Raw genomic sequence first — 21,160 nt, 5'->3', positions numbered from 1 at the left:
GGATTCAGACTGGGTCTTAAGAGGATTCAGACTGGGTCTTAAGGGGATCAAACTGGGGAACCAGATAGTGGGGGGCGACTACCTGAGCTCCAGGCGACAGCTCATGTTGGATGTCAGCTCCTTCCCCTTGACCCAGAGCCATGGTGATGTTCTGGGGGGGGGCCTCACTCGCGCATTCCATCCACTGACAACTCTGAAAAGCTAGTGCTGTGCTTAAGAGAAAATATTGCCAAAGGGATTTTTAATTTGTTATTTAAAAAAAAAAATTCTCAGCAGACCAAATAATAATAAAAAAAAAAAATACTGGCATATTTAGGGCTCGATAAGGCATTTTTTTTCTCAGGTAATTAGCAGAGTCGTGGCAAACTTTCCCATAGAAATGTTTGTGTGGTGACAATTCTTTGGGGTTCAAAAGGTGTATGGTGCTTGTGGTGATGATCACAGCTTTTTATAACGATGCCTCTCCCCCCTCCCCCCTTTGTTTTAATCTCTGCAAAACATTTATCAAAACAGAGACTGACCATTTTTATACACTTTTCGTTCTGAAGCAAAGCATACCGGGAAATTAACTGACCTGTTCTAATGACGACACAGAGGACAGATTAATGCAGAAAAATCTGTGAAGCTGCATGAAACTGGATTTATTGCTATTTTTTAAGCCATTGTTTGCTGTTCAGAGGAGTTTTAGCTACCCTGTTGGTGAATTCCAAAATTATCTGCTTTGTTTATTCGAGACATCCTTCTATAAGAGATCTTCATTTGTTCTTAGTGTTTGCTCTCACCCCTGTTGTAAAACTTTAGTCAAGCCAAGCCCCTTCTTCCCCACTCTCAACCTCCTCATGGACTGAATGACCAATTAATAATCAGGGAGAGAAACAATTCCTAAGAGCCTATTTTGGAGTAGGAACCTGCTCCTAGCAGTTGGAATCACTCTGGAAACATGCCGTGGACAGACTTAAAGCTGCAGCCCTTATAATCAAGTGACTAACAGCTAAGTGAGTAATTTTGGCAAACTGCACTCCCACATGAACTATTTTAAACTTGACGATTGCTAAAAATGAGACATTTAATAAACCTGAATCAAAACTCATTTGGATTAAAAAAATCGACAAGTCTTGACTTGTGTCTAACACTGTAACTGTCTGGAAAAAAAAAGAAAAAGGATTTCACAATATTGTTGTTAGGTGTAAGTGAATAAAGAGAACACTTTTTCGAAAGTAAATCTTAATTAGCAGTCTGGGTAGAGAGAATTGAGTGTTCACTGTAACTCAGGTTTTCTAGTGAGAGGAATAAGAAATTCTAGGTGTTCACAGGTTCCAAGTGGAAAAATAAGGGAAGCAATTAATTCACATTCCCAAGATGGAAGAGATTAACTGCGGCTAATAGGATAAGTATTGTGAGATAAATATTAGAGGGGGGAATATGAACCCAATTTACTGGTCAAAATAACTTTGTTAGAACACTTGAGCTGGCACAAAGATAACAGTGCCTTTAGGAGACAGAAGCTGCCTGCCTTGATGGTGTACGCTGATGTTCCTCTAATGATTAAAGGTCTTCAGACAAGCTTTTTCATCAATAAACATGCAACAGAAACAGAATGAACACTGGACTTAATGTCTGAACTCTCAATATCTTAATACCTGCTAAAGCAGTTCTGGTACTTTTGCTCTCTGTAACTCAAATTCCTAAAAATTTTACTTCAGCATGACATGAGTGCTGCCCATTTGCAAATGGGGCTAAATAGAGTTTTCAGGACTGGGATAACAAGGCTAGAGAATCCCTTAAATAATAATGCCCTGGAAAGCAGAGAAGCAGATGGAGCAGTGTTCATCTGAAATTATTCTGGTAGGATTTCTCTCCTCTTTGAGAAAGAGCTGTGCTCTGCTTCACCTCATGCACAAGGATGTCACAGTTCTTGGTACAAGTCAGGCAAATGGCATCCGGATGCAGTCAGGCACTGAACAAGGGGATCTTAACACACTTGTTAGTCCAGGAAGTCCCATTTCTGGAAGTGTTCAGTGTCCAAAATGGGGGGACTTTAAATGAGGTACCTGAGGTCATGCTGCAAATTAGTGGCAAGATGGCAGGCACTTCACAAACAGGCCCCTCCTGGGACCATGGGGATGATCTGCCTACCTGAAAATGAAAGTGAGCCGGAACCTCTCTGCAGTGATCGATTTCAGACAATTTGTGTTAAACAACTTGATATCAGATTCAATTAAAAAAAAAAAAAATAAAAAAGAAGAAAGAAAGAAAAACCTTGTAAAGCTGAACTAAACTGTGTTAACAGTACAGTGGTCTTTCTTTGATGTGATGCTTTAGAGGACCTGAGGCAAAACTTGCTGGTTCTGTGCAGTTTAATAACGATAAGTCCGTGAAACATCTTCTGATGCAAAAATCCAAGACTTGTCAGCGTCTAACACTGAACCATAAAATCACCAGACCTGAACATATGCAGATGAGCTCTATTCTGGTAATTTTAACAGCATCTGTCCCCACTTACACCAGCTAAACATCTAGCCTAACATTCAATATAAGCAATTTTCTTGTCCGTTCCCAATTATCTCCTTTAAAGAAAATCTAATTAAATCATATCTTGTAGCAGGAACAAAGAATCTGAAAGCCACGTTTTTTTCACTTAATTAAAAACTCTTTGTTTTGAACTGTTTATTTTCTGAAAAAGATATTCAATTGCTCTTCCTCAGATCCATGTGGTTACTGAGTGAAAATGGCTCATTTACTCTGAGTCAGCTGTTGAACTTCAGCTGCAACTCTTGTGCAGAGCTTAGAAGATAACAGGAATCATGGCTGCTTTTCTCCGCACCTCAGGATAAAATCTCTTCAGGTACAGCTTGTGCTTCTTGCGGGCCCACAGAGACATCTGGATGACCATCAGGAAAGCAAAAATGCCAACTACCAAGAAAACAAGAAAAAAAAAAAATCATGTGTCTTCTTTCAGTGTCAGCCGTACAACATCCCCAAACTTTCTGGTCATTTCCAAACTAGCGCCTAATGACCAAAAATGTTTTCTCTTTTCATACAAAATTAGAAGTTTAATTTTATTTTTTTGCATGATACAGTTTATTCAACTTTTGAAATTCCCTTTTTTTTTTTTTTTCATTTGTAAACCATATGGGGATATTTTTGCGTGTAGTTTTTATAGGTTTCTGTTTTGGAATGGCAAAATAATGAAAAAGTGAATATCTTGAAAATCTCAGTTCCAGGAACCACATTTGTGTACTCAGGTTTCTAAGAGTGCAGGAAAGGACTGAGCAAGAGTTGCAAATGCTGCTGAGCTGGCTGCTGTTATGAGCTGCTTGCCAAATATAATCAAGTGGGGAGATGCTACCAGGAGCATGTGTCTTCACTCTTTCAAAGTACTAAGTACATCTGTTTTCCTCTCCCTATTAGAAGTATTATTCCAGGTTTACAATAAAAAGAAATTTTCCTAGATCAGAAATGATTGACTGTAAATGAAGAATACTGTGTTTTTTCACTGTGGAAACAGAAAAAAAAACAATCCTTAACAAAAAGTGGAGAGTGGGTTTTGCTGAAAAGAGGTTGACTGGAGGTGGTGCAGCAAGGCTTGTGCTCTCCCCAGTCTTCTGAGGGTTGCACTTCAAAAGTTCATACAGTCACATCACAAGGGGAATTTGATGGCAATATTTCATATGCTACACATTTTTTGGCAAATTTTAGATTTACGGAATTCACCTCTGCAAACCACACTTTAGAGGCTATCTTCATTCTGTTTAAAACTCACCTGGGAGAGTTTGTGTCATCACTGTGAAACTAATCCAGGACCCAACCTGTTGCAAAGAAGGAGGCACTGTTAATGCTGCCCTTTATGTAAAATTGTTCATGCTATAGGTTATGTAAAACAAAAGAACAAGTTTTCAAAAGCAACCCCTTCCCCGAGAGCTCCTTGTGGAAGAAGAGTGTGATACACTGGAAACAGGAGAGGAAAAATTACTGAAAGGAGGTGTAGGGGTGAAGTGATGCATGGTAAACCCTGCGATCACTGAGGGGTCTATGCTGGAGTGGAATACACAGAGCCATGATGCTGATGTGGAGGAAGAGAAGGTCTCGTGGAAAAACAGAACACACTGACTGATGTGCAGAGGGAACTGTGTGGAGCAACTGCAGATCTGCTGTGGGCAAAGGCTGAGACACCATAACCACCTGCCCTTTGCATGTAAGCAGGAGAAAATCACATACCTCATATGTATAGTTGGGACAGGACACCAGCAAGAAGAGCCACGTGAACGGGTTGTAGGTTGGACTTGGAAAACAGGCTTTGCCTCCTTTATGAAAGGAAAAAAAAAAAAAGAAAAGAAAAGAAAAAATCCAGAACAACTCCAGAGCCAAGAGCACAGGTCTCTACATCCACCTGTAACACTCACACAAAATGCCACATATGCAAGATGTTATGTTCTGGCAATGATACTTGCAGATGTTAATACTGGAGAACATTGATAAACTAGTTGGCTCATGCTGCTTTTAAATTGAATTAGACCCCTTGCAGCAAACAACATAAGTGCCTGCCCAGAGCACATCAGAGGCTTTCTGGAATGGAAACTCATTTCAGTGTGCAAGTTGATCATACCATGGTGCAGTATTTTCTGGAGTTGGGTGTTCTAGTGGATAATTATACTATTATTATCTGAAAATATATTTTACTTTTTAAGTGTATATACTATAACTCTTGTATATAACACATATACACGGATGTCTGGGTAAGTATTCATGAGTCTGTCTTCGTGCACTTGTGTGTGCACATGGATCTCTGCATGAGATGCACGTATCTAAAAACTCTGCAACCTAATTTAAAAGTTTCTGCAACTTACTTAAGATGGAGTCATCCACTGTCAATCAACAGGATGCCGTAGAGAACTTCCATGCTTAAATCCATATTTAAAGTGCAGTTCTGTATAATTAAGATTAATTTGTTGCAAGCTTTGGAACAACAGTGTTGTGAATGTTTCCCTGTCAACCACATTTATTTTGAAGACGTTATAGCAATAGCATAGTACCTACTTCATCTTTATTCCGTGGATACATAAATTACTGTATAACATCAGAAGATGGATCAGTTAAGCACGCTTCCATCTCAAATAGACAAACAAGAAACAAAGACAGACCTGAATGATTTTGGTGAGCCAAAGCTACGTTGATAAAGTGATTTCCAGCTTCACACATCTGCAAGACATTAAAAAGATCTTTTCACCTGTATACCTGTATGTATTTAAATCTTGGACTGGGCTGAACTTCGTTATTCATTTCTGGGTTCTAATGCTGATTTCTCCTCAAATTGAAAAAATACAGTGTCAAAAAGTTGTTTAAAAGTTTTCTTATATCCCTTGTCATTCTAAATTTTGCAAAGCTGAGGAAAAAAATAAGAAATTGGAATAAAAAAGGAAGAGTGCTAAAACCTAGAGACTTAAAAAGTGTAAAGTCACTAAATTAATATGGAAAAAACAAACATTGTAGTTTTTTAAAGCCAATTCTGAAAGTCAGCTGTAACAAACTTCAACAAAAACTAGTTGAAAGGAATATGTAACTTCATTTGATATTGCAATGTGCCATTATCTGACAGAATATTGTAGATAGCATTGCTGAAGGATTTCCCCCTTTTTGGCAGAGACTTTACTGTGTGTTTTGTTAGGAAAGTTTAAATTATATTAGCAAAGCTGTTGTTCTGCATGAATATGCAGTCATGGGTCAAATCCTGCAGTCCTTATATGTTTTTTAATTACAACTAACTGGCCGTCACCTATCATAAACACCAGATGCAAAACACTAAATAGCCAGAAAAGGAAATTCTATTGTAAAATACCATAACAGAAGCCACAATTCTAGCCATAGCAACAGATGTAATTTTAATTTATGTATTTCCGATTACGAGGTAGGAACATGATTGTTTCTGATTACTAGTATTTTAAAGAAAAAGTCTCCAAATTAAAAGTGGTTTTATGAAATGCGATACGTACCAAGATGTGTGATGCCCACACCATCGTGGAGCAAAAGAGATTCACATGTTGTAGTTAATACCTACTAATCGTATAATCAATTCAAAGTAAATGAAGCAAAGGGCATTTCTGCAGGGATTTTTATTAGTTTACCCTTGATTCTGCAGCTGCATTTGGCTGTAATTAGCTGTTATGCCCCTCTATAGAAATATTGCGAAGTACTGCTAAATGCAAGCCAGTCATTGTCCAGCACTATGAAATGTGGGGCAGTGAAGAACTGCAGAAAAAAAGGCCTACTGTATTTCTGATGATAAATATTGATGCCTACATACTGTTCTCCCTCTCTGTATTCCATGTGTACCCTATGAGAAAAAATCCCTGCAAAGCTTAGAGTAATTTCTCTAAAATGACAATCTTTCCGAAGGGCCTTGCTGACACTTTTCAAATTACTGAGTACTGTTGTTTACAGCAGCTGCAGATGTGTACACTTAAATCAGGATGTGTAATAAGCTTTAAAGAGAAGAAAAAAATCTTCCAAATACTTTATTCATATGTTTTAGAAACCTGTGAAAACAGCTTCAAATTATTTTCTTGTGTGTGTTACTCTTTTAAATTCATAGTCTGGGAACCTGCCAGAACAAGGTCTGGAAGGGAAAAGGTGTTTTAAGTTTCCATGGTTAAGAAGTTCTCAAAAAGAATTCAGAGCACAGAGCAGGTGCTGGTGCAGATCTGAAGGGGGTGATATATTTTATAGCAAACACCCGAACAGGACTCAGCTATGCTTGATGCCAGAACAGGTGAACTGATACATTTTCCTCTTTTCCCAGCAAACCACATGCTCACCCACCACGGAACTCCCAGGGCTTTAATTCTCTGAAAAATGGCATTTCTAGCTGTAGCTCCACAAAGGCAAGGTTAAACTGGCTGTAAAACAAATGCCAGCCATCCTGCTTCACCTGTGCTTTTTCCCTTGGCTTCCTCCACTTCGCAGGCATTTTTTAATATATAATAATAATTTTTTATTTTAATAGCTGTCAAGGATAAGTTATTCAGGGCACACAGTACTATTGCAAAGTCTGCTTAGGATAGAATTCTTCAGTGTTTTAAAAACTGCAATTTGTCTAAGTGTTAGCAACTTTACACAATTGCAAGTAGTAATAATGCTAATGATGTTCTTAATGGCTCTCAGGGACAGTGCTTTGCATTAAGCTCTGTATAGGTAAATAGTACTAGGTGAATTTAAGGCTTAGACTTAGTAAATAATTGCTACATCCAGACAAAGGACACAGTGTTGTGGGAGTGAACATACATATACACAAATGCAGAGCAGCATTAAAGCTTTTTTGCAAGTTACAAGTAGTCCCTATTGTGCAATCCTTCATAAAACTTGTATTTTTGTACATACCAGAAAAGCAAGGGCAGCAAAAGCAACTTGTCTGTGGCCAAATGCTGGAAAACAGAATAAAATAATAAATTGCATTTTACAGTATGGACATGGTTTGCAATGGGTGAAATTAATCCAGTGCTGAGGAGCAGAAATACTTCTTTCCTGACAGGCTCTGCAGGAAGAATGGATATTATCACACACAATGCAAATAGTAACAGCACTCTAGAAATGCCAGTCTCGTCGCCACCAATCTCAAGGCAGCTTTCACCTGACTTTTTCTAATATTCGTCAGCTCCATCATGTTCATCTCCAAAGGTCAACAGTTCTCCTGTAAACCTGGGTTGCAGCTCAGGGACACAAACCACGTGTCTGCACCTCACTTCACTGATCTGAAACAGATCTTTTTTGTACTACTTCAAAAGCTGCTTTTTAGGAAAGCAAGTTCCATGTGGAAGAAATTTTTGATTTAAAAGAATTAGAAATTTCACTGAGTGTAATTAAAAGCGGTGAAGGAAACCCTTTATTCCCCAAAGTTCACTGATCAGTATGAGATCTCGATTTTGGAGGACTTCAGGTTGCACACCAAAACCTTTCCAATGATACGTACATGGTGGCGTGTACCGCGGATGGTTGATGTAGTATGCGATCCAGGATGTGAATCCCCAGTAAAAGGCACAGCCCTGAAATGGACAGAAGAGACATTTCTTTTTTGTTAGAAAGGGAGATAAGCAAGTACAAACTGTAACTTCATAAATTCTGGTAAATGCAAAACCTAGAAGCCACTTTGCAGTGGCTTCCTGAGTTACAGAATATAGATCTTTTAAGACGCTATGAAGCCACTAGGATAAACACAAAAAGGACACATAGTGTTGGTTTTTTTTGTATTGTGCTGAATGTGTTTTATGCCTCTTGTAGGGATTTGTTTCCTCCTTATTTCATTCTACTGCTGAAGGGCATGTTTCTCTGAGTTGAACTATTAAAAGTCTCGGAATGGTTAAAACAGCTGAGCTGGTACTAGACCATAAATATGTGATATAAAAGAAAAGAGAGCCTGTGAATAATGACACACATTCGAAGCTTGGGAAGCTTCAGGAGACAAAGGCTTTTGACCAGCTCAGTATCTTCCTTCCCAAGGCCTCCATTTTTTCTTTTTTTTCTACTCATAATTTGATTTTAACTTCCTAATACAAGGCCTGTCTCTCACTCTGTATTTATATTGCACTGAGGAAGTAGAGTGTGATTTCTGTCAGGATTGCTAGATGTTGCAGCAGCTTATCTCATCATAAAATAGCATTCAGTCTGAAAAATATCCTGGACATTACAGTCAGCTCTTTGGGTAGATGAGTCAGTTGACATGCAGGAGCTAAAACAGATATTGATTTAAATTCACATCCTTTGGGACATGGTACTGAAATTCTTCCTACATTTTTATTTTGACCCATCATAATTCCCGAAGCTAGAAAATGGATTACTTTTTGTTCTTTCAAGGACTGCTTTAATATGAGGATATTCTCTCGTAGACAAAATTATAAACATATTCTCACCTTTATCATATTTTTTAGAGGAGTGTGCCCTCCTGAAAACTTGTGAACAAATAATGTCTCCAGAAGATGCCTGATGTAGTGTAAACAATGGCAGAAGCAGGCCAAGCTGAAAGGAAAAAAAAAAAAAAAATTAACATAAGTGAAAAATTACTTTTTAAGACTTCACAGCTTAATGTCACAAAAGGAATAAGGACTAATGAAATTGTGGGATTTAAGATTTGGTCTTAATTGAAGCACCTGGAACCAAAGATTAATGGAATCATTTTCAGTGTTGTACAAAGTTGCTTTCATTTTGCAGGGAAGAAACTGATTTTTCTTAGCCTTGAATGAAAAAGAGCTCCTGGAGTTCTGGGTATGATGCACAGCCCTGACAAGCCATTAAACCAGGACAACTGTGTATCCAAGCAGACGTCTGCCATGCTTTTCCAAAAGCTATCTCCCATGTTTTCAGGCTACCTTAGTGCTCCCATGGGATGTGCCTGACATTTAAAAATGTTTGGAATGGTTTCCTTGGCCTTTGCCAACTGAAGTAACTACGTGGAGGTAGTTTGTATTTCATTTCCTTGGGGATGCAAAATGAAATTTTGTTGCAAAGTTATTCCATTCTGATGGTTTTTTTGTCCCCCGTTTTGTTCCCCGTGACAAAGAAATGAGGTAATTGTGGTAGAAATTATTACACTGATACTCTTATGAGGAAGATTATGAACCAATAAGAGGCGTTGCTGATTTGCTTCTGAGAATGATTTACACGTCACAGAGATTTGAGTTTCAGAATCAAATGTCAAGAGTGATTCCTGGTGGCATTTTATCTTGTTACATTTACCATACTGCCAGTGCCTGTCTCACTGCAAACAATTATAAGGCATAAATGAAGAGTGCTTTTCAGCATGTGAAATCTCAAATATTTTTATTATGCAACTTGTATGATAGCCAGAGTCAAAGATTAAACAATTTTGAAGTAATTAAACCGGAAAGAATTTAGCTAAGGAAATTTCAAACAATTAATGATTTATCCAAAGGCTGGAGCAAACTTCCAGCTTTGTTGGGAATTAAAAATTAATTTGGCTCAGGATGGGGACCTCAGATGAACCCATTAAGGAGAGGCCAATGAAAGGGTTCTACACACCCCTTACCCAGCTAAAAGAAATTAAAGGTACTGCTGGCTCCTCTGTGCTACCAGAAACTCTCTCTTTTTATAAGCAAAAGAAGGGAGGCAAGTGCGTTGCAGCTCTGGATTTGAATTCAACTGTTCTATGTTCTTCACTCATCTGTAATAGCAGCTAAGTTCTTACTTCTGTTTGTCACCTAAGTGCTTTATTTCCTAATGCTCTTTCAGAACTCAGATATCTTGTGTATCTGAATTCTGTGGTTGTGTGTGTGGCCCTGGGGAACAATTAGAGTTTGAAGAGGTTAGTTTTGAAATTGAGATTACCAGTTCTGAATTCTTAGGGTGGTTCTTTCAAGTTTCCCTGTAGTTCTTGACCTGACTTATGACAGGCAGACTTCTCAGAATTAATTCCTCCTTGTTGTTGCCTACAGGAGAGCTGCCAGTGGGTGGAGCACTTATCTTCTGTGCTGGATGCGGATGCTACTTATGAGTGGGAATGTGCTGTGAAGAGACTGAGAGTGAGACACCTGAAGTCTTGTCCTCTTTTCTCAAGATTTTGGGTGACTATCCACTGTGTTTATTATGTCATCTTCTGTTCAGGATGCATGTCTAGAGTGCAAACCACTTGGGGCAAATACAACATAGAATATCAGAGGCACAGAAACCATTGAACTGAGATCTCAGTTTTGGTCAGGCCTATGAGTGCTGCTATTGATAAAAATAATCTGAGACCCCTGGAACCTCCTCTGCCCTAGCAATGCAGTTTCCGTCCCTCCAGGAAACAGGTCCCACAACCCTCACTTACTGTACCACTGGGTGGCGGAAGTTCTTCATACTTTCCACTTTATCATAAATACTCGAGAGGCGAATGTAAAAGAGCAGATATATTAGAAGAGGCCCAGTGTATTCGGTTAGAAAAAACTAGAAATGAGAAAGAAAATAACTGTATCAGAGGAGAAAATTCTACCAATAAAGGCATGAGAAAAAGAATAACCCTATCCACAACACCTTTTCATCCTTTAAATGTCATTTTGGCTTTATTTTGAGGACTTAAATTACGTGTAGTTGTTTTCCTGCTGTCTCTTTAGGAGTAAAATCCATCTAGAAGATGAGAGAGATTTCTGTGCAGAACACAAACCCAGTCAGGAAGGGTTTGTGGAAGGTGGTCAAAATCAGTTATTTCCTCTTTATACTTTTGGCTGTGCCATCAGGTGCCTATTTGGAATCTAAATAACACTAAAAATCAAGGTCCAAAAGCAGAAGGCACCTTGCTTTCCACCAGTGTGTTTTGCACATCAGTTAAAAGCCAAAAAAGTGGCGTTGAATCCTGGTTGTGAGCAGAATCGTCTGGAAGGGAGGGATCATGGCCTAAAATGTGGCAGTGGGAGGAAGATCACAACCTGTCTGCTTGGTGTTTGGGGCTTTGAGCCTTTGTTCAGGAACAGAGGGAGACTCCTCCCAGGACAGAAGTAGCCTGTGGTGGGTAGATGGGACAAGTTACCCTGTAAAACAGAAATAATGTCACCTCCCCACCACGATCCCTGTGAGCCACAGACTGCCGAAAGCCATCCTCAGGTCGAAGTTCTGGCTTTGGTTTGGAACTTTTGTCAGGATACACTCTGAAGCTACAAACAGGCAGAAGAAGTAAAATGTGGTTAAGAGTGATATGAGGTCTGGATTTGATCACTGGAATGATATCTCAGAATAAAATGGAAATGGCTTACAAGGGCCAGCAACTGGTAACTTGTAATTCAAATGCATAGTGTTACTTAAGCGATAAAGATTCATTAATAATGGACTGGTTGGCTTTAAGGTGGCTATTTGCACTGCTATAGAACTGTAACTGTGGCTTAAGGAGGTAACGTTGAATTTAGAGTATAATTTTCAAAAGTGGTATGTGGCAGGCACTTCAAGCCCCAGTGTGCTGCTCCTCTAAAGAAGGAAGCTTTGAAACAAGGGTTTTCCTGCAGAAATATTCCATAATTAGGCTTCCCTCTTTTGGAACCACCCCTGTAGTATTTATTTTTGTCTATTACAGGGAGAAACACTAGACATTTCAACCTTTCATAGCAGGACTGTCTCCAAAGGAGAGAGACTTTGGTGTTCTCTATCAGGGAAATGTCAAGTTCTCTTTTGTTTCCCATGACACCATGATTTCTGTGCTCCATTTAGACCCTGCATGATCTCAAAAGCAGTCATGCCTCTGTGTATGGAAACATTTGATTGAGGAGTGTTTAAGAGCCCACATGGTTGTGAAACACACTGCAGCCAAGAGATTATCAGAGTTTTGTCTTCGAAGCAGTTGTGTGGGTCTGTTCCTAACTGTTTGTGAGCCCGCTGTGTTGGGCACTCTGGAAACTCTGTATGACATGACCCCTGCTATTCTATTAAAACCTAATACACTAAATATAGACAATGATGGGACAGGAAACAGAGGTACAGAGAACATGCCCTGAACAGATCAGTACAAGAGCATGGAATGAGCTGTTTGCTTTGGTGCTTTTCCTCCCAGTCACACCCAGTAACCGCCAGCTTTTCTCACCTGTTTGGCATGAGTATAGGACAAAGCTGCCAAGAAAAGTTTGGCAGGACTTGGCACGAAGTTGTGGTTACTTGTCACTGCACCAAGTGCTCCCCTTTTGCCCCCAGCTGATTGCAGATGCTGAAAGGAGAAGCTTCAGGACTTAGTAAAGAAAAATAAAAAGTAATCCAGTCTCTATTTAGCAGCCAAAGCTGACACCTGAATCCCTTTGCCTGGGTGAGGAGGTTTGATTTGCTGCCGCACTTTTTGTGACATTTTGGGTGAGTTTTGGTCTGTGTCCCTCTGTTGCATCTCTCATGCTCAAACCTCTGCTCTCCTCCTCTGGCCCACCAGCTTTAAATTCACCAGAAATGAGAAAGGCAGAGAAATGCTGCTGAAAATCTCACAAGTTCACGCGGGTGCAGGGGAAAGTAGTTTTAAATTAACAAAAAATTACAATTGGTTCTAATCATCAGCTAAGACAAGCACTATGGATTCTGGATGAATATATGCAATTAAGCCTACCATCTTCATAACTCATCCTACAGCTGAGTGTTTCCTGGGCTTGGGAAATTGTGTTAAGGATCAGTTCAACTTCTTATTTTTACAAATACTCAAAAAAACCTACACAATTACTAAGATACTAGTTTCTGCTGACATATCCTGCAAAAAAAAAAAAAAAAAAAAAAATCAAAACTTAAACAAAACCCTAAAAATAATAACATTGTAGCTTCTGGACAAAAGAAATATAATTTTGTAAAAAAAAAAAAAAGACAAAAAAAGTGGTTGTTTAAAACACAGAGCATTTATCTTCAGAAATGTCAAAAACATCCAATATTTAGAAGAAAATTGGTTTTTATTTACCATCTTGTGGGCCTACCTAGATTTGGTGCAGCCAGATATGGCAGATATGGCCACAGTAAATATAATTTTTTTTTTTCCTGGAGGAGCATTGTATCTCTTACAATGTGCACAGCTCAACAGAATTTAATCTCTGTTCATATTATGATGCCAGTAACACCTTGCTGGACTGAGTAACAACCAGGTCAGGAATTATAATCCCAGACCTCAGGAGGCAGTGTCTATTCAGGGAGACAGAAATGCCTCAGAGGTGAAACAAACTCTTTACAGTTATCTGTTGTTGGTAACTCTAAGGGACAGGACGTGAATTTTCTGGCTGGTAGGGGCAGCTGATGTGCCTGACACTATCCCAGCAGGGCTGAGACAGGGAATGGAAGGTTTCTGATGTGTGTCCTGGTTGGGAAAAGGCATAAAAGGATAGAAGGAAGCTATGAACAGAGTGTGGAGTGAAGAAGCCTGAAAAAAGTCCATCAGGACCTTTAAAAACAAACATTGCCCAAATTAGCAATATCTTTACATGAGGACATCAGCTCATTCCTCTCTCCAGCGTTCAGGACATGCCCTTTCAGTAATACCACACTGCCACCCTCTCTGGGATCATGTTGCCTTTTGGCACAGCCTGACGCCATATCTCACTGAGGACAAGCTGCAGAGCAGAGTCCATACAGCCTTTTCCAGGCTGATCCCAACCCACAGTGCTTTCCATGCCATGTACGGGCAGTTCCCCGGTTCCTCAGTGCTGGTTGCAATGGTTTCCCTTCTGCCAGCAGGATGGCTGAGTTGAATCTGGGAAAGGATAATACCTGCAGCTGGGACAACAACACTGGGTTGCTGCCAGATGCTCTCAGCTCAGCAAGAGACACAAAATAGCTCAAGTGTATCCTGGGTAACTCGAACGGAAAAAACAGTTGCAGTATACAAATTATCTAATGGATAGAGCTCTGTTTCTCTGATAAATATGAGGCAAAGGAAGTATCTGCAGGTCAAATGGAGGATGTGCTGATACCAGACACGCTGCTGTGTGCGAGGGGACAGAGAACAGCTGGGGTTTCTGGGACACCCTGGAGAAACAAGCAGCTGAATCATCCCTGAGTCCCCAAATCACACTAAATGTAGCTACCTTAGGCTCCTTTTACAATCCCAGACCTAAGTACTCTTGAGCTAATGATCATTAAGAAACATCATTAATTTCTGGACTAATTCCTACTTCATATGCTTTGCTACCTCATTAAAGGCCATATAGTTACCTAGGGATGATAATGCCATCATCTTAGCAGCATCTTTGAATCTTTACCTTTTGAATTTTTTTTGTATTTTCGTGTTTGCAAAAATCCTCAGCAGCAATTTTGCATCAGGTGGTAAAATTCTTAATGGCTCCTTGAATATTAAATGATTTTTGTTCAAGTTCTCATGGAATTGGTTGATCCAGTCTATAAAACTTAAATAGAGTACAGAGGGGGCACCTGAAAGTCCCCTGTCTGGGCAGATTTTGCAGTGACTCGGTGTTTTTCAGTGTATTTCAGGCTGCATCTCAATATTTACTGCGAACACCAGAGACAGGGATGGATTTGCTGTAGGATTTTATAGGCAAACTCCAGCTGACTCAGGCCAGCTCTTGCAGCCGGGGAGCAAACAGTGATGGATGCTGCTTCTCCCTCAGCCAGGACAGAGAGAAAAGGGAGGGGAAATCCCAGTTTTCCTCCTGTCTCTTCTTTTGAGACTGAGCTAACATAACGGGTTTGGATTCAGACCTCTTCATACCCTGAGAGCACAAGCCTTTGCGTGTTCATATTCAAAATGTTAAATTACTGCAAATTAACAAATGCTCTCACACACAGACACGTGTGCATGCTATATAGATTTGTACCTATGCACACTTAGTGAAGCCCTTATGTTCTGCTTGTAACCAAAGACCAAGGCAACTTCACATCTGCTGCCAAATCTTTACAGGGCTTTGACAGCATTTTGCAATCTGCGCTATAATGTGTATCTTTTTAAAATGTATATCCACCACCTGCTCTGCAGATACCTAAATGAAGTCATGCTTTTAAACACCTGGCTATTACTAATAACCTCAACCAGCTCTTCCACAGCACTTTTTGTCTAGAAACCTCAAAGCACTTTGCAAAAGAGGAAAATACTCTTATTTTCTTGCTCCAGACCTGAAAACTGAGATACAGAGAAATTCGGGGACTTGTCAAGCTCACCAGACAAGGTGGGCAAAGAACCTCACTCTCCCAAACACTGGTTCACTCTCTTCTCCGTGCTCTTCTTACCCCAAATATGGGGTTGGGCAAAAATTCCCCATAGAAAATAATTTTGCTAGACTTATGCATTCTAGAGGGACTAAAATGATTTGCCTAGACTGACAAATTGTCAATCTCCCTAGATACCGTGAATACAAACAGGAAAGGTTCTACGCTTATCAGCACCATACTTTGAGTAGCTATTTGTTCTGTAAGTAGCAGGACTGGTTTAAAGATAAATTTATGTATAACTGAAAGAAAGAGCTTGCTCTGTTTATGTTTGTTGAATTCTCTCTACCTTCTTTTTGCTCTTTAGCATTAAAAACTCAAGGGTATTACTGTAAACACTTATGCATAAGTTGTGCAGCCTGTACTGTGCTGAACAGCAACTAGAACATTCACTCTTTGGAATTATTTTTCCTAGTAGCTCCCTAAATCCCTCTGGCACCTGAAAAATTGACATGCTGGCATGGTTCATCCTGAACTTGTGGCATTTGTTGCTGAGACCAAGAGGAATTATTACACCACTGTCTGCCTCATGAGAAGCAGTGTCTGAGGGATCCCAAGCAGCCAGTTAGGCAGTTTCTCGGGGCTCCGCACCACTTCTCACTTGACTTCATGCTGCCACTCGGCAGAAACAAAAAGCCAAGAATATGTGTGGCCCAAGGAAAGGCACAAACAATGTAAAAAACTATGTCATGAAATCAGGCAAATGGAAGCTCTTCTCTTCTGATAACTCTGGAGGTTGAGAACTGTTAGACTTAATTAAATGAAAAATAAGACCAACCTTGCGTGTGCGGTTTGCCTTTGTGAAAGGTCAGAGCATTCTGAGGGTTCCCAGCCTGTGACTGGTATCAGATTAAGCCTTGGGGCCGGTTGTACCAAGGCAGAGCGACACTTTCTGTGTATAATATTACGCGTTCAGGCAGAAACCTCTGCCAAATACAAACCCTTAGCTGTAAAATGGAGGTGCTTTGCGTTACAAATAATTATAGCTGGAAAAGGGCCTGTAGAGGCAACTGACTTTTTTTGTTTCCTGGAGATCCTCTTCTATGATCAAATTATCCAAGAAATGGAGCAATGAAAAAATGTTTTGGGATTTCTCTCTGGCACCTGTGTTGTAGTCATCCTTAAGCCACTCATAAGAGTTACACAGAATCACACATTCTGTTTCTTTGGCACTGCTGCAAAATTTTCAAGGTACCCACAACTCCCTGAAAGCATCATTCAATTTGGAGGGTCCTGTCCCACAACTAATTGTGTTTGAACTGGCAAGCTCTGATATGTATTCACTGAGAAATATATTCAATGACATTCTCCACTGATACATCCTACAGATCATCGGCTCGCTCTCATACCTTGTTCTCACATTCCTTCCTAAGGAATCACAGAATAACAGAATCATAGAATGTTAGGGATTGGAAGGGACCTCAAGAGATCACCTAGTCCAATCCTCCTGCCGGAGCAGGAACACCCACATGAGGTTACACAGGAAGGTGTCCAGGCGGGATTTGAATGTCTCCAGAGTAGGAGACTCCACAACCTTCCTGGGCAGCCTGTACCAGTGTTCTGTTACCCTCACTGAGAAGAAGTTTCTTCTCAAATTTAAGTAGAACCTCTTGTGTTCCAGTTTGAACCCATTACCCCTTGTCCTACTGTTGGTTGTCACTGAGAAGAGCCTGGCTCCATCCTCGTGACACTCACCCTTTATATATTTGTAAACATTAACAAGGTCACCCCTCAGTCTCCTCCAAACTAAAGAGACCCAGCTCCCTCAGCCCTTCCTCATAAGGGAGATGCTCCACTCCCTTAATCATCTTAGTTGCCTTGTGCTGGACTCCCTCCAGCAGTTCCCTGTCCTTCTTGAACTGAGGGGCCCAGAACTGGACACAATATTCCAGATGTGGTCTCATCAGGGTGGAGTAGAGGGGAAGGAGAACCTCTCTGGACCTACTAACCAACACCCTTCTAATCCACCCAAGGATGCCATTGGCCTTCCTGGCCACAAGGGCACAGTGCTGGCTCCTGGTCATCCTGCTGTCCACCAGGACCCCCAGGTCCCTTTCCCCTACACTGCTCTCTAACAGGTCATTCCCCAACTTATACTGGAACCTGGGGTTGTTCCTACCCAGATGCAAGACTCTACACTTGCCCGTGTTATATTTCAGTAAATTTTTCCCCGCCCAACTCTCCAACCTGTCCAGGTCTCGCTGGATAGCAGCACAGCCTTCTGGCGTGTCAGCCACTCCTCTCAGCTTGGTGTCATCAGCAAACTTGCTGGTAGTACACTCTATTCCCTCATCCAAGTCATTGATGAATATATTGAATAATACAAGCCCCAGTACTGACCCTTGAGGAACTCCACTAGATACAGGCCTCCAACTGGACTCCGCCCCATTGACCACGACTCTCTGGCTTCTTTCCTTCAGCCAGTTCGCAGTCCACCTCACCACCCAGTCATCCAGACCACACTCCCTCAGTTTAGCTGTAAGGATGCTGTGGGAGACTCTGTCAAAACATGTTTTCTTAACTGACCCACTAGTTTGCTGAGACTCCCAGCCCTCTCACTCCTCCAAATTGTTCAGATCTTGTCTTTTCTCATTTGAAATTGTTCCAGAAAAATTATATATAATATAATCTTACATCTATTAAATATAGTTCCATTTTTTCAGCCAGCTCTGATTTACACCACCAGAAGTCTGTTATAGTCATAAGTCTGATCACAGACTATCAAAGGTTTTCTCTGTAATTATTTGTTTGTATTACAGAGCTGCGTGGAATCAGAGTCATATTGGAAGGGTTTATATTGGGGGGGGGCTGTACAAACACAAACCAAAAAAAGAAAAGTACAATGTAAGGAAATGGAGCAGTTCTGCTGCCAGTCTCAGTATTTTAAGGCTCTCACGAGTCAAAGTATTTGAACAGTCCCTAATTTACCTCACAGTTACAGAAAATATTTACTGAAGCACTGTGTTTCAAGGCTTATCTTCAAAATTGAGAGACTTGGAGGTAAAATGTACTTTTCACAGTTCTACATTGTTTTTCCAGTTCTATTTTGATCCTTCTGCTTGCCTGCCTGGATAGCAACTAGACAGCAGAAGCTGATAAATCAGAACTTGCAATCACTTCTCAGAAGAAGAAAGCTTTAACAAAAGTCTGGACTTGTGCAGGAAGAATGGTTTTCCTTTCCACTACAGCAGCAGTACATGTTCTTAGCAGTAAAATGCCAACCACATGTTGCACTGCCATATATAAAAAGAGGTCTCTGTCAAACATGCTTAGGCCCAAAATTGGACCTAGATTAAAAATAAAATGCTATCCCTTCAGTGGTGGGTATTTCAAACATCCCTGGAGGCATAAACTTTGCAGGAAGAATATAGTAAATATCTGTAAGCTCAACTTCCATTGGTATCTCTGCAGCACCAGTCAGTGAACCTCAAGTATCCCCCCCAGATATAGGGTAAAGGAATTGGTAAATCTCGCCAAGAAGTAAATTATGTGTTTCAGGTAATATTGTTTTATAAAAAAGAAGGCAGATTTATAACAAAATCCCTGATTCTAAGAAACAGGTTTTGTTTTCTCCCTCAGTTGTTTCCTGGAGATGAGCCTTGAGGGCCTCCATTCTTTCAGAAGAGCCAGCTGAGGTTGGATTTCTACCCATGTTATCCCAGGAAAGGGCCTCATTCTCGAAAGAGTTCTCAAAAACTCACTGCTCCAGTGGAGGACAACTGCAAATCCCTCAACCCAGTTTGTCCTTCCTTCTCCAGAGCAAGCCAACCTCTAGAATTTGTTGAAATCCAGGCAACCAAACTCAAAGCCGTGGTGCAACCTGAGCCTATGGGATACCTGCTCATAACAGCACAAAACCCCAAACCAGGGTTCACTGGGAACCATGTTGTAAGAAGGCTGAGGAGACATCTTTCCTACAAAGAAGGACTGAGTAGGCAACAGGAGCAGACAAACTCTTGAGCTACCACGGTGCAGTCTGACAAGGACTGTAAATCAGAGACCACACATGCGCCGAATGGAAAGCGGAGGTTTCTCAATTCAGAAATATGCTTCTAGACTTAGAGACCCACTCGGTTTATTTGGGAACAGACAAAAGCATAGTATTTTATTTTACAATGTACCTGGAGAGGGTACTGCTCCCAGGCAGCAGAGTGGGTACCACTTTCCCTTTTCAAACAGCCATGAGTTTCTTTTCTTGGTGGAAATCCTCAGGATTGCAGATCTTGGTGGTTTTGATCCTCAAGAGAGGTAAAGAAGCTCCAGATGACCCACCTCTGTGCTTAGTTTTCCCCTAGACAGATCCACACCCAAGAGATTGACCTTTGGAGAACCAACAGATCTCCATGTGCCTTCATGTTTATTTTTGGAGTCTAGACCTTAATGTGGCCCTTTGTACCTCAGCTATCACTTTGCTGACAAGATTGGAATATTTTTATTCTGTGCCTGGTTTATTTAAATGTCAGTTCTATAAATCAAAAGCGTCTCTCACTGTGCATAAATCTGATAGAGCATTGAGGGCATTTGAATGGGAGCTCTATGCACAGTAAAAATGGCAGTAAAACAATTATTTCCTGTGTACAAATACTTTCTTAATTGCTATTGCTAGAATACTATCTTCTAAAAACTTTTTCTCTATTGCTACAATAGGGCTATAATATAAAAATCTCTTGACTCCCAGTGAGAACGGAGACAGTTCAGAATATGGAACAGAATGGGATACGATGAGTATTTAGAAACTCATGGAATCCATTTTCTGCACACACAGATTAAATCATTAAAAAATGAGACTGCCTGCAGTACCAATGCCTAGTCATAACTGCACTATTTATAATGGGGTATTAAGCTTTAGTTATGTTACTGTCTTAGGCTACATAAACCACCAGGAAAGGAGAAAATAAATAAGATTCTTGCAGATTACTTAGTTGTAGTAAACAGGAGGCTGCACTGCTCAAAATGTTGCTTTCTGAGGCAATTCCATGGTTAAGAAGTTGTGGGATGGGTTGGGGGGAAACAGAAGCCCAACTCGCATTAACCAGTAAGACAGATATAGGTCATGTTCTTGTTCATAGGCAATAGAATGTCCCCAAGTTTGTGCTGCTTCCCTGAAGAATGGGGAATGCACGTGAGCTCGAGCATGTCAGATGGGTATGTGACCTGATAGTACTATCACAGACACTAGCTCTTCCCAAAGTCAGCAGCAGCTCTGGCAGTAACATCCACCTTGAGCGTACTGTTTAAGAGAGAAGGGGCTATAAAATAGCAACTTTATTCTAGGCATCTCATAGTAATGCCTTCTAGCCTGTGAGCTGCTGGAGGTAGGAACCAGTACCATGAGCTGAAAGCTCACAAGCTCCATCTGTAGAGGCACAGCCAAGGAAGGCCAGTGGCTTGTCCATGGGCCTTGTGGTTGCCCCATGGGAGCAGCAAGGGATCTGTGGGCTGCCTGAGGCCAGAATCTAATTAATAACTTGCCCTACAGCCAACAACGACAATTAACAAAAATTAATTTGCCTTA

The 21,160-nt window shown here is 40.6% G+C and overlaps 1 protein-coding gene across 8 annotated transcripts in view; it reads right to left on the bottom strand.

Annotated features, from left to right (window-relative positions):
• Positions 1 to 21,160, bottom strand: part of TECRL (trans-2,3-enoyl-CoA reductase like) — a 63,702-nt gene that overhangs the window by 5,988 nt on the left and 36,554 nt on the right. The window contains exons 6-14 of one of the 8 annotated variants that reach the window (XR_011738836.1): positions 10,814 to 10,929; positions 8,901 to 9,006; positions 7,964 to 8,036; positions 7,375 to 7,418; positions 5,142 to 5,199; positions 4,219 to 4,304; positions 3,764 to 3,809; positions 2,825 to 2,913; positions 83 to 212 (exon numbers count right to left, since the gene is read on the bottom strand). Coding sequence is in view for 7 of the 8 variants with exons in the window: in XM_071807844.1 (XP_071663945.1) it covers positions 1,951 to 2,136; positions 2,825 to 2,913; positions 3,764 to 3,809; positions 4,219 to 4,304; positions 5,142 to 5,199; positions 7,375 to 7,418; positions 7,964 to 8,036; positions 8,901 to 9,006; positions 10,814 to 10,929 (804 nt within the window). In the remaining variant the exon portion in view is untranslated. The other 7 variants (XM_071807845.1, XM_071807844.1, XM_071807847.1 and 4 more) reach the window with 7 other exon arrangements.

Source organism: Patagioenas fasciata, chromosome 4 (assembly GCF_037038585.1).
Source record: "Patagioenas fasciata isolate bPatFas1 chromosome 4, bPatFas1.hap1, whole genome shotgun sequence".
NCBI lineage: Eukaryota > Metazoa > Chordata > Aves > Columbiformes > Columbidae > Patagioenas > Patagioenas fasciata.
This window is presented reverse-complemented; position numbering and strand designations above follow the sequence as displayed.